Source organism: Rattus norvegicus, chromosome 17 (genome assembly GCF_036323735.1).
Source record: "Rattus norvegicus strain BN/NHsdMcwi chromosome 17, GRCr8, whole genome shotgun sequence".
In the NCBI taxonomy this organism is placed as follows: domain Eukaryota; kingdom Metazoa; phylum Chordata; class Mammalia; order Rodentia; family Muridae; genus Rattus; species Rattus norvegicus.
Window position 1 is genome coordinate 66828788 of NC_086035.1, and position 14004 is coordinate 66842791.

A 14004-nucleotide genomic window follows, 5' to 3' on the forward strand; every position below is an offset into this window, starting at 1 on the left:
TCATTCTTTCCCCTCACTCCTTTCCTACTTTCTCTGGACCTTCTCTTCTCTGGACCTCAGCAAAAGGGTCCCTTCCTACTTTCTCATTTTTAAAGAGCCACCAAGTTTAATTAGGAGTGTTTGCATGAGCACTGGGGTAGGGTTACTTTCTATAGCATTCACAATTTACTCCTGGCCGTAACACTCCAAAAAATCCCCCAAAACAACAACGACAACAGCAACAACAACAGCAGCAGCAGCAGCAGCAGCAGCAACAACAACAACAACAACAACAACAACAACAATACTCTCCTCTCCCCCCCACAGCCATACCGGCCAGCAGTTCCTCAGCAAGGTGTGGGGCCTCACGAACCTCTCCTCCATCCATGGTGGAAAGTTGACAGGCTCCATCTTCTGGTAATCATAGCAAAGCAGCCTTTTATTTTATAGGCAAGGAAATTGAGTCTCAGGAGTAGCCCAATGTCATTCTAATGAGGGCTCCCTACCTCCCACATGGTTCTCTCTCTCTCTCTCTCTCTCTCTCTCTCTCTCTCTCATATCAAGAAATGGGTTAAAAGGGCTCCCTCTCTTCACTACTCGAGTGGGGCATATCTGTAGCTGTCCCTGGATTAAGACTGAGAGGTGTCTCTATAGATGTCAAATGCTGTTCAATCCCTGCTCCAAACCACTTGAGTCTCCTGGCCATTTTTTGTGTGAGAACTCTTATGATCACCTCACAACACAGGTCAGGAAAAGGAGGTCCTGGGGACTAAGGAGACAGATTCCATAGCTAGTGAGTGTATGTGTGCAGTCTGGCTGAGGAAGACTAGCTCACTCTTTTTGGTAACATGCTTGACCATGAGTAAACAGCTTTGTCGTGCATCACCTTCCCAGAGGGAACAGAACAGCACATAGGACGGGGGCCCAGGACTTTATGTGTAAGCTCCCTGTGCACACTATCAGTGTTCCTTCACAAGTCTTTGGACACTTCATTCAACGCCGGAATACAGCAAGAACTGTACCAGTGATGGCTGGCCTGCACCCTGTACAAAATCACTCCCCGAGATGATTTTATGCAAAGCGCGTAGGCTATCCCTAGTGTATATATCAGGGGCACTAATGCCGTGGAATAGGCCTCAGAGTAACTGAAGAGATGGGGGCTTGGGAACCTAAGATCTCACAGAATGGTTCCACTACTGCCCTGGCAGTGGTTTACAGAGTGTGGGGTACACACTGTATTGAGGTGGGACAGAGTGAGAAGAGCTACTTAATTGTGTTTTAAAGAAGAGAATGTTTCCTTTCCCCACTATGTCTAAACTCCTCTAAACTATCTTTGAAATAATTTCATAAACGTAATCAAGGATGGATGGGAGGTTTTCTAGATAGGCGTGCTGCCTAGATTAGCCTGGATCCTGTCTCCTGCAAATGAATGACCAGGAGTCCATCCTCCTGCCAGCACCTTTGAGTCCATAGTTATTCAAGTGACTGCTGACTTTCTGGGAATGTCCTAGTTGATGGCCAGGTTCTGGGACAATACTGAACCTGCCAGAGTGGTCAGTTTTCAGGGGAGCTCCTGGTGGGTGGGCTGCTGTTAGGTTTGCTCTCTTGTGCATTCTCTCTTCCGTTTCCCTACTCCTAGCCCGTGGGTTTCCATGAAGAATTCCGCTTTTCTTCTTCAACATTCCTGCTCTAACCTAGCAACAAATCTCACATTCTGACTTCGATCTGCCATAGTTTGCCCAGGGAATCAGAACTAGGATGAGGAAGAGAAGATGAGGACTGTGAGGCTCAAGAGTGAGCTTCCAGATTCCACATCGCTTTTGCTATTACCGTGTAGCCTTACTAGGCCGAGCAGCCCAGTGCAGAGTTTTCGCTCCAACCTAAGACCTCTCTTTAGGCCACCTCCCTAGCCTCTGCCAGGGTTTCACAGAAACTCACAAAGAATGTAGCCCAAGTTAGCCCTGTGCCAGACAGGAGACAGAAAGTCTTGACTGCATCTGCAGAGGGACGGAGGTCTCAAAGGAGTGGGATCTCCCCTAGATGCCCTCTGGGGCTAGAAAGGCAAAGCCAGCTTTGGTACCTCCCTGTGTGTATTCTTTGTCATCCCCCTGTAGCTCTGGTGAATGGGGGCCTGGATCTTCATCTTTTCTTTCTCCAGCTCATTTCCATGTTGGCATCATCCCATATGCCATCTTCTTTCTGCTGTCTCTCCCCTTTTCAGTGTAACAATGAATCCCAAAGGAAGGGGCTGCCCGCCCATCTCCAGAAAGCCTGTGTACACTAGTGCAGCTGTAGGCGTTCAGCTGACAAAGGCAACCTTCTCAAATGGGAGCCCTTGGCAAGTTGCCAGCACCCTACCACTCCACAGAAGCATCAGCAGACGCCTGGAGAGCCAGGAGGACGGCTTTTCATGGGAATTCACCCATGAGGGCAACTGAGAGCTCTGACCTTCTCCAGGCTTCCTCCTGCCCAAGCAGAAGGCATGTGAGGTTTCCACATGCTTCAAAGTCAACAACCTGCTGGACCACGATGCCCACGTGTGTGCTCTGCCTCAGCTTCTCATCTCTCCCAGCACATGGTTAAGCTCTGCAGTCTTGCAAACTCCATCAACCCTTTCCTCTCGTCAGATCACAGTAACTTTTTCTTCTGGAGCTACTAACAAATCCCTTCTGGTTTGCTCTTAGGAAGTCATGAAGTTCCTTTTAAACCATAAGTGCTCAGTTTCCGTCATAGGTCAGGAAGCCACTGGGAAGTAGGGAGTCACAGGTGTCTTTAAGGTCATTACTACAGGCCTACAGAAGCCGAGTGCTGGACTTCTTTTTAATTGACCTTCCACTTTCAATGCCAGGCCATGGGCTTACCTACCTCAGAATAGCCTCAGCCGAGTCAGATGGGAACATGATTAATGTCTAGTGCAAGGATTTCATCTGAGGTTGGATGAATGTGCTATCATATGTAAACAAAACATAGAGTCAATATAGAGTATGGGCCGAATAAATATTAGCTACTATGTCACAATTGCCATGATCATCTTCCATAATTATGGCCACGAAAAGAAACAATTGGCAGACTGTGGCTGGTAGACACTGCTGAACTGGTAAATGGTTACATAGACAATTTTTAAAATGCCAAACTCAGTAGGAGCATCAGGCTTCAGTGCTATTTTTTTAAATATATATTTGTACTCAAGTTTGATGATTTGTGTTTTAGCTGAAAGTAAAGTAGAAGTTATTGAATTAGTGCACAGTATATTGCATGAACATATTGAATGACAGAAAGTATATGTTGTATGTAGACTGTACAAATGTAAAATATGTAAGTATATAGAGCATGCTGAATATATTGAATAATATATATATATATATATATATATATATATATATAACACGATAGTAAGTTAAGTGTGATAGATACCTTAAAAAAGTTAACAATCTACAGTCTTCCATGCCTAATTAAAGCTATGTTCTATTAAAAGTTGAATATATTTTATTTATTTATTTTGGTGTATGTACAAGCAAGCACTCATGTGCATTCGCCACATCATTTGTGTGGAGATCAGAGGAGAAGCTGAAGGAGTCAACTTTAGTGGCTTTGACTAAACCTTTGTAAAACACCGCAAATACCAAACCAGTTGAAATGGAGATTTAAAGAAACGGAGAAAGTAAAGGGTGAATCAGGACACTGCAAACAAGCCAATTGATCCCCTTTCCAGATATGCTGTGTGCATATGGGAAATGTCCCTTTCCGTTAGCTCGCTTCACTTGGGGGGGGGTGGTGGTGGTACTTGATTATTTCTTCTAACCAGGTTTTGAGCACTAGAACTGGTAAAAAAAAACAAAAAAAAAAAAAAACAAAAAAAGGCGCTCATGCTGCATTTATGCTTTATGAGTGCAGATCTTTTCCTGCCAGAGGTGAGAAGTGGGCCTTGTGTCTGTCAGCCTTCCTCATGCAGGCTCTTCCAGGAATGAGTATTTATCCACTCCCGGGCTCTTGTTTCCAGTTCCCACCACTAGCCACGTTAGCCTATAGGGGTTTTGTACCAACTGTAGATAAACAAAACATGAGGGCTTTGGACAGAGCCTCCTGGCTATCTCTCAGTGGACACCATCACCTTCAACAGCTGTTCATGGAGTCCCAGGACCATGCATCACTTTCATATCAGCATAGTAAATCCTACACATTTATGTCTGCTCCGTGCCTTAAAGGCACTAATAAATGCTTGTTTTTGTCACTGTGGCTAAGGCTGGGATTTCAGGTACATGAAATGGTGAAAATTAGAGTCTGGCCAACTTATACCTGCAATCTGTATCTTTGCTGTGAGCAGCATGCTATTGAACTCGCTCTCAGTAGGAATGACGTGGACTCTTGCTCTGTTCCTGCTGTGCTCCCACCTTAGGTAGTTCAGCAGAGATGGAGTTTGGATTGCGAGCATAGCAACCGTCATTACATATTCAGACACCTCTGAGGGCCTCAGGGGCAAGCTTAGGAGGTTCTACTTTTTTGGGAATATCCTATATACCCTGTATATTCTGTGGTTTCATTCTAAGTTTTTTTTTTCAGGCAGACTCTCAGCTGAGATCAGAGCTCAATCTGAAATGTTATCCCTCAGGACATCTTCCTCCATGTAAGGGGATAGAGTTTCTCTCTGGCCAGGAACTCATTGATTCAGTTAGGATGGCTGGCTACCGAATTTGGGGATACATTTATCTCTGGCTCAGGAGCTCTGGAGTTACAAGGCCATCCCAATATGCCTGCCTTGTTCAATGGGTGCTGGAGATGGATCTGGGTCTTCCTGCTTGCCTGTCAATCACTTTACTGAATGAGCAGTCCTATCAGCCTCAACAGATGCATCTGAAACATGCTTTCCTGACATAACTAAGCACTGGCGCAGATGATGTATGTGTTTCAAAGTCTATCATGTAATTAAGGGAACTCCCACTAGGATGGCTTGAAGCCTTGTTTGTAATGCTAGTCTTCGGTTAAAGCACCGAGCAAACGACATCTTCCTATGGCGCCACATGTGGGTCTCTGGCACCCTGCAAATTTGAGACTGGCCTGTGAGGAGCTGAACATGGGAATTTAGGCAGACAACGTTAAACACTGGTGTTAGTGCTCCAGTTCTAGAAGTTGCACTGCTACAGGTCCTTAAAGCAAACTCTTGAAAAATTGTCCTTGCTCGGAGGAGGTGGAAAATTCTTTGCTCCGAGAGCCCAGGTTTTGTGAAGATGTTTAGTTTGCTGTGCCATGGCAGCGCTGGCAGAGCAGTCAGACAGGATTATGAAAGGACATATTTTAGGACCGAAAACTCTAGAGTCAATATGCATTTGGGACCGAGTGTTTGTTTGAAACATAGTAGAAGGAAGAGGGTACGGTGTTCATGATGATAGACGAAGAGGGAACTCCATGAGGTGTAAGTGAAAGATTCTATGCTCCTTAGATGAGGGGCATAGAGTATTTATAGGAGCTTTCCATGATGGTTAGATGGGTGGTCCATAATGAATAGGTTGTAGTTCACAAAATATAGGTAAAGGGTCCATGATGTATTGACGGAGTTTTATAATGTGTATTTGGATGATCCGATCTGTAGATAGGAGTCCATGGTGCATTTGGCAGAAAGCCCTGCAATTAATAGATAATGGTTTCCGTGAAGTTTCATGATGTATAGATGAAGGGTTTTGATATATAGGTGGGGATCCCATGATATGTAGACCACCATTCATAATTTGTGCATAGAGTTTCTATGATCTATACAGATGTAATATATATCTATGGATGAGGGCTCATGGTGTAGAGGTTTGCATGACACCTAGACAAGGGTTCCACACAGTGTCTATCTAGGACTTATGTGATCTATAGACAGAGGCCCCGTGATGTAGTGAAGTGCTTCCAGGATAGCACAGTTCCTAAAAGGAAAGGGCTCAGGCTGAGCAGGAAGACAGAACAGCATTTATGGCGAACCTTGAAATAGTTTATTTTCACATTTTCTCCCCTGAACTTAGACCCTACCTAGGACAGGCTTTTAATTTCATCGGTCCTGACTCCTATTGTTGTGTTGGCCCCCACCCAGCTACAGGGTGCACTTTTCAAGGGGGCCGAGGCAAGAGGATAATGAGCCCCTGGCATGGCTGCACTGCCGAGGTGTGATGAATGGCCCGCAACCCTCGAGCCGCTCTGTGCCCTTCATCATCCAGTCGGAGTGGTTAGCAGACTGTCAGAGAAAAATAATTTAGCAGCCGTGGCTTTAACGGATGTGCTGCATTCTGGGGTCAAATGACTATTACAAAGTAGTCGCGCTGCCTGGCTTCTCTGTCGTGTGAGCTCAGAGTCGACAACAAGAAAGAAGGGAGCCATCGCACCCAGAACTCGCTGACGTCCTTCAGATTCGCACAGTAGAAAGCAGAAGAGAGATGGTGGCAGGAGGCACGTGTCGTAGCACATAGATAATCTCAGAACAGTCTGTAGCCTTTCTGCAAGGTGGCCTCAGGCCAGGGCAGAGTGAAGCATCAAGAGGAGCATGCCAACTATCACTAATGGGGCCTTCTCAGACAAAGTGGCAAGAGACCATTCTTCTGCCCAGCCTGAGTCAGGCAGTAGGGAGGAGGATGCTTCGATGGCTGTTCTGAAAGTTGTGTTCCAGGTAGACGAAAGGTAGAATGTGAGGAAGTCGGAAACATAAAAAGACAAAGACATAGAAAAGGGGAAAGCAAGGCTATAGAGTTTCTTGCTAGTAAATGCATAGGGATGGATCTAAGAATCATTCTTGTGTCTTTCTCTAGCATTTTCTTTTGGGGGTGGGCTACAAGCTGAAAATCAGGACTAATGAAGGTTATGGTTTACCTGCTCCCACCTGCTCCTTACAGTGATTATTACATGTGTAATAAATACTTGAGGTGAAGTAAAAGAATAGAGAAGGTAGATGGAGTGGGGAAAACCCACTGTCCTGCAACCTGGACTTATTATCTATATAGATTAACCTTTCCCTTACCCAAGATTGGTGAAAAGAGGGATGTTTTGGGCCAGAAAGATAGCTCAGACAATAAAGTGAGCATTCTACAAGCATGAGGACCCCTATTGGCATCCACATAAAAAGCAGAAAATGGTAGCATGTGCCTGAGATCTAAGGTCTAGAGGGGTGGAGACAGAAGGATACTGGAGCATGCTGGCTAGCTAGTCTTGCCAAATTGCTGAGCTCCAGGGGCAATGAGAGAGTCTGTATCAAAAAATTAAAGAGGAGAAGCTGGAGGGATGGCTCAGTGGTTGAGAGTACATGCTCCTATTGCAGAGAGACCCATGGCTTCCAAGCACCCACATCAGGGGGCTCAAAAGTGCCCATTACTCCAGGGCCAGGGGATCTGAGTCCCTCTTCTGGAATTGAGAGCACTGAAGTGGTGTGCCTGCCCCATGCACATACCCATAGTTAAAAATAAACATACATAAAAATAAGGTAGAAAGTGATAAGAGAACACCCCACATTAATCCCCATCCCCGACATGCCTCTACATGCATGCATATACACATGTGAACACCCACACATATATAGACCCAAACCCAAACACATACACATGCACATACTGCAAACACACACATGTGCCCATATACAAAGGCCATCTGCTGTGGCATCCATCCCATGCCTGCTTATAGTCAGATAAATGTGGAATGAATGAATGAATGAATGAGTGAATAACTAAATGCCCTACCTAATCATTTTACAAGGTGAAGGGTCTCTTTACGGTCTTTGTGACTTCACACATATCCCGAGCAGTAGCTGGGTTTTGATGACAGCCCAAATTCTTTTGCAGATTGTTTTTTATCTCTCAAGGCAAAACAAGGGACCTCTCTATTCCAGGTGCAATGATGTCATGGTGGTGGCGATCAGCGCAATAGCTAAACTCCTGGTTATTAAGTGCTTATGATGAGTCCCACATGGGGCTAAGTGCCTTTTAACTATGTAAAGTGTTTCTTCCCTTGATTGACGCCCAAAATGAATAAAAATAATTTTCCGTATTGACTACATTAGAGAGACCTACAAATAAGTCTCAAAATGATAAGAGAAAAGAGAATTTGCATAAATAAGCAATTATAAGACTTGGCAGAATAAGGTTGTCTTAAGTGATGTGAGAATGGTTCTTGACACACAGGCAGTGCTACAAAGGCATCTTAAACAAGCGAAGGTAAACTGCGCCTTCTTTTTAAGAGAAATGAACAGAATTCTGGATTTATTGCAACGGGAGCTTCTGGAAACTTGGGGTCCTTAGCGTTGACCTGGTAAGGCTCTTGTCTCTTCTATGCATAGATGGGTCCCCAGTGTTTCTGTGCAGGGGGCAGCAGGGATGTGTGGAGTGGGGGACTGCTGCTCCAGACACATCCTGAGTTATCAGAGGGGGGTGTGGTGGGTAGAGAGGTACATGGATCCCGAGGACATGACCTCTTCATATGTGTGGGACTCCCCACAGGGCTGAGGGTACAGCTCAGGGGGACCACTGGTTTAACACGCAAGTGGCTCTGGGTTTGAACCCCATACTCACCAAGAAAGAGAAAAGTAATAAAAGCAGCCACTATTGTGTTGGCAAAACCTGGAGATATCCTTCCTTCCTTCCTTCCTTCCTTCCTTCCTTCCTTCCTTTTTTCCTTCCTTTCTTCTCCCTCCCTCCCCCTTTCCTTCCTTCCTTTTTCTTTCCTTCCTTCTCCCTCCCTCCTTCCTTTCTTATTTCCTTCCTTTTCTCTCTCTCTCCCTCCCTCCTTCCTTCCTTCTCCCTCCCTCCTTCCTTCTTTTTTCTTTCCTTCCTTCCTCCCTCCCTCCCTTCCTTTTTCCTTCCTTCCTCCCTCCCTTCTTCCTTTTTCTTTCCTTCCTTTTCTCTCCCTCCCTCCTTCTTTCCTTTTTTTCTTTCCTTCCTCTCTCCTTCCCTCCCTCCTTCCTTCCTTCCTTTTTCTTCCTTTCCTCCCCTCCCCCATTCCTTCTTTCTCATACATGCCAGGCCATGACTTACTATGTAGCTGAAGATAACTTTGAACTCCTTCATCCTCTTGCCTCTGCCTCCCCAGTGTCAGGATTATACACATGCACCACTGTTCCTGGCCCATGCTGTGCCGAGGAGTGGACCCATGGCTTCATTCATGCCAGGTAGACATTAGACCCATAGAATCATATCCACAGGGCCCTAATCTCATTTCTAACTCCCCCTGCCTTCCATCAAGTCATTCTTCACACACTCCTGTGCTACTGTCTCACTGGAGAAGTTTCCACCTGGTTGGAAACCATGGTTACAGAGATCTTGGTCCCTCCCAATGAGACAATTCCCATCTTGCTTTTGCCCAGAGCAAATGACTAGAAACTCAGCCCAGATCACCAACCAACACGCCTTTTACTTCTAAGTGACCAGAAGAGGGTCTGGCAAATGAATCCTTACTTTCCTGCAGCCTAGGCCACTTGGTGGGGACAGAAGACCCTGCCATCTGCTGTCTCTGTTTGTTTCTTGTGACCCTGGTTGTCTTTTCTCCCTAGTGGTTGATTCCATCATTGCAAAAGTTGCCTGGCTTCATGAATTCTCTCTTTACTTCTGCTTAGTTGCTGTGTTGATGATCTCTTTGCTTTCTTAACATTCCCATGATTCTCTATCCACAAAACCCAGCAGTTTCTCAATGTGTGCTTAGGAAAGGGGCCTTTTCAGGAAGGTCAGTGATTACCACATTCTGTTCACAGCCACACCAGGGGAGAGCGGCAGGCCTATTCCTCTCCCCCAGCAAGAATATCCCAACTCACATCCATCTTTCCAGCTACCTGAGAGGTCTCACCTGTGGCAAGAGGTTGCTTTTACTCCTGCTGGGTATGTGACCTGGCAGCCGGATGTCGAAGAGGGCCTGCAAGGCAGCTTGTGCTGCTTGGCCCTTGGCCAGCTTCTTACTGCGTCCAGAGCCTTCGAACGTCCTCCCGTCCACGCACACAGCCATGACAAAGCTCTTGACTCGGGGCTTCTCGGCTGTCTCGGAGAGGCACACATACCGAAGACCTGAGCGTAATTCATTCAACACCACTACGGGGTTTCTCTCACCCAGTGCCCCTGGAGCCAGCCTGGACCTGTCAGGCAGAGCCTGGCCCATGAGGTCCAGTGTGTGGTAGAGCAGCCGTCCTCGCCGGTAGGCAGAGGACAGAAACTCAGTGTCAACGGGACAGCAGCCCGGGAAATCCTCGTTTCTTGAGGATGGTTCGAACTCCTTGAACAACGTGTCTGGGAAGTCAGCTTGGTCAGAGGTGAAGTCAGTGCACGGACTGGTACTACTGCCCATAGCCAGGTGGGCCTGGAATGCATTGGGGAACTGCACGAAGGACTTCAGGGCCATCTCTGCTGCCCGCATCTTGGCCTTCTTCTTAGTGGGCCCCGTGCCTTCAAACGTGAGCCCGTTTACTTCTACAGCCACGGCGAAAACTGGGGCGTGCACTGGGCCAGTCTGTGACACCATCCGGTACTGAAGACCCGGCTTCAGCTCATGTAGCTGGACCAGCGCATTCTTGGGTGTCATAGACCAGGAGAGTTTTTTCCAGATCAGCTGCAGTTTGCAGAAATGTCCCCCATTTCCTTCCTCCAGCGGCCTTTTCCTTTTAACGCTGGGTGTGCTGCCGCCTCTGGCCCAGTCTCCAGGGGGCAGGGGCCTGGTCCCAAGGTTGCTCACATTTCGGTTTTCTTTCACTTCAGCACTGCTGGTACCTGGAGGTGAGAACAAATTAGTCATGACCCAGAGCACTGGCAGGTCACCACTAATGAGAGACATCATTGCTAACGATGGCTCTGTAAGGCTGAGGGATCCAGGCAGCATCAGCACCTCAGGCCAGGTCTGGGAAAGATGATGTAATGACTTCTGCAAGATACCAGGGAGGAGCAGCAATGGGGACCATTTGCCTATGGGGGTGGAGGGTTGGGAGCTCCATCACTGGGCAGTTCTCAGAAAGTTAGGCTTGAGAAGAGATGAGGAAGAGACAGGTAAGTTGTGTGTCCTATGCATGTTTTCACAGTCTCTGGCCATTAGTATGAGCTGTCATGTTGTCACCCATGAGCACCGTACCTCCTCAGTGCCCATTATCTCTTAAAACCAAACAGATGAGTAGCCTTGCCTATCTATGGTTTGGGGCAATAGCAGAAGTTTAAAGTGGCTTTTCTTGCCGTGATGAGTACCTACCTCAGCCCATGCTACCAGGGCCCCATGGCAAGGTGATTGTTGCCTGTGATGCCCACAACACTGAGTTGGGGAGGAAGGGCTTTGTTGAGGCCACGCTCTTATATATCAGGCTGGGTAGAGTTTCTCAGAACCCCACCTCCTAATTCATATCCTGAAGGGAGGTGCAGCTGTCTGTCCTAAACAGCTGCATGTTACCTGTGCCAGTCAGTAGAGTTGCTGGCAACAGTTAAGCCGGCTGTTTATAGAGTCGGTTGTTTATCTGGGGGGGGTGTCAGGGCCCCAAGTCTGAGCTCTTTATTACTTGACTCCCCCAGTTCTACCTTAGATGAGACAATTTGAGGGGAGCCAATCAAAGGCCACAGGTGCTGAGACGTATCTTCCATGCTTCATCTGAAACGTAGCTTTTGGGCTTCTTAAAAATCACTGAAGTGATGCGAAGGGCATTTATTGTCCTTATAAATAAAAATATCACATGTTGACCTATAAACATAGAAAATGGTTCTAAATGCACCATATAGTTCAGCTATAAATGTGGGGCTCTGCTTCTCCTACAGGACAGCAGGAATCCTTGGATTACTGCCTCTGACATCCTTCCCATCATAGCCCGGCGAGCATGTAAAACAGACCAATGCTAATATGTTTCTAAGGATTTGGACATACACATCAGTTGTAAAGGCACAATCCCTGTGCAGAAAAAATAATTAGGGACACCCACCGGCAACCAAGAAACACTACCTACTCAGTAATTATGTCATTAGGAATACATCCTAGAACTGAGATTAACAAAGATGTTCATTGCAGCATAATGTTTTTTTACAGTTGAAAATGTAGGAAATAGAGAACGTCCCATATTTAGAGGACTGGTTAGGGTGCACTGGTAATACAACAGTGATGACTTAGTGGACTCTATTTGCTTCAACCTAAATAAATCAACACAATGTGAGATGGCAAAATGAGCTTGCAAAAGTAATCCACTGAGTAGGAGAGACTTCATGTATGCCCTAAGAATATGTGTATTATATATTACTCACATAATCATACTTAGGAAAGAACTGAAGGCAGTTATATCATAAAGACACAACTCTATCTCCCAGAGAAGGTGAGGGGAAGGAAGGAAAAGAAATAAGAGGGCAAAGGGTGGCTTCATTTCTACATGTGGCAGTTTCTTCTTTTTTAAAAAAAGTTACATAGTGTGTGTGTGTGTGTGTGTGTGTGTGTGTGTGTGTGCGCTCCTGTACGCATGTGTGTGTGCATATGGGAGTGCATGCACACACAGGCTCGGGTACAGGGAGGTCAGAACAGCTTGCAGGAGTCAGTTCTCTCTTTCCACCATATGGATTCCAAGGATTGAACTCAGGTCATCAGGCTTGGTGGCAAGTACCACCTCACCCATCTTGTTGATCCAACATTTTATGACTTTTGCAAAAAAATAAGAGAGTAAGTTCAGCAAAACTTTATATATATATATATATATATATATATATACACACACACATATATGTATGTACATGAATACATATATTTATATGGGCAAAACTATATATGTGTAAATATATACCCACATATATACATACACATATATGTATATACATGAAGACATATATTTATATACATGCCACATATGTATACACACACACACACACACACACACACACACACACACACACATATGCATATGAGTCCTGGGACTGATCTGCCCAGGCAGAATCATGCCTACATTTCTCTAAGCACCTTGCACATGTTCTTAGGGCCTGGGAGCTCGCAGCTCTGTAGCAGGTGTGAGTGAGTGTGTGTGTGTGTGTGTGTGTGTGTGTGTGTGTGTTTCTCATTAAGCAAGTGGAAACTGCAGGTGACTTTTCCAGTGTGCCCCCAGCTTCAGAAACAGACAGTGAATGCCTGGTTGGCTGTTGACACTGGACCTGCTTCTCTCCTGCAGCTAGGAAGCTGCTCACACACAGCTGTAACATCTGACTGTGAGGGACAGACAAGTTTAAAGACAATTTAAGACAAGCCACCATGGGTAACTATTCTCTAATGAAGTTGTTCTCTTGGAAAACCCCAGGCGTGAACTGCCACAGTGACACGAGTGTCCCCTTGCACCCCCTGCATTTTGCCAGAGTGAGTGCTTCTGGAACGCTAAACTCGAAAACACGTTATCAAACCCCAAGGATTATGCCTGTGAACGGCCCTGCCATTTTCTACCATCTTTGATGTGTTCTGTCGAGTACCTAACTCTGCCATATTCTTCACTCTTCCTTAGTCAGTCGCCAGTACGGTCAACACTTTATAAGCAGATAGGTGGAAACTGAGGCTCGAGGAGTAGAAATTCTCCACAAAGCTTGCCTGCTGGGATGAGTGTTTAGGTTGGGACTCGGTCCTGGGGAATCTCACATCGCACTCACCCGTGCAGTGGCTGTAAGTTGATTTTATGGATGCAGAGTGATGGTGACATTTTCTTGGCCTTTGTAGATTAACACCCCTCCCCAGGCCATCTGGATAGAATGAAGCCAAGTCTACCCCATGTGTGATGAGTCCTGGGGCTGATCTGGCCTGGCAGAACCGTGCCCACGTTTCTCTAAGCACCTCGCACATGTTCCCAGGGGCTGGGAGCGTTCAGCTCCGTGGCAGGTGTGAAAGTGTTCTTTTTCTTTTTTTTTTTTTTTTCTCATTAAGCAAGTGGAAACTGCAGGCGAATTTTCCAGCGAACCCACAGCTTCAAAACAGTGAATGCCTGGTTGGCTGTTGACACACGAACCTGCTTCTCTTACCGCCCTGAAAGCTACTCAGGTTGAGACCTGCCAGAATCAACACTGTGCTCCTCACCTCTCAGTTTATGGCATTGTTGTTGGAGAA

The 14004-nt window shown here is 46.2% G+C and overlaps 1 protein-coding gene across 3 annotated transcripts in view; it reads right to left on the reverse strand.

Moving 5' to 3' along the window:
- The window catches only part of Adarb2 (adenosine deaminase RNA specific B2), a 550519-nt gene that overhangs the window by 168202 nt on the left and 368313 nt on the right, over positions 1-14004 (reverse strand). For all 3 annotated transcript variants that reach the window (XM_039095307.2, NM_133302.2, XM_017600442.3), the window contains 1 exon segment: positions 9772-10682. In XM_039095307.2, coding sequence (XP_038951235.1) covers positions 9772-10682 — 911 coding nt within the window.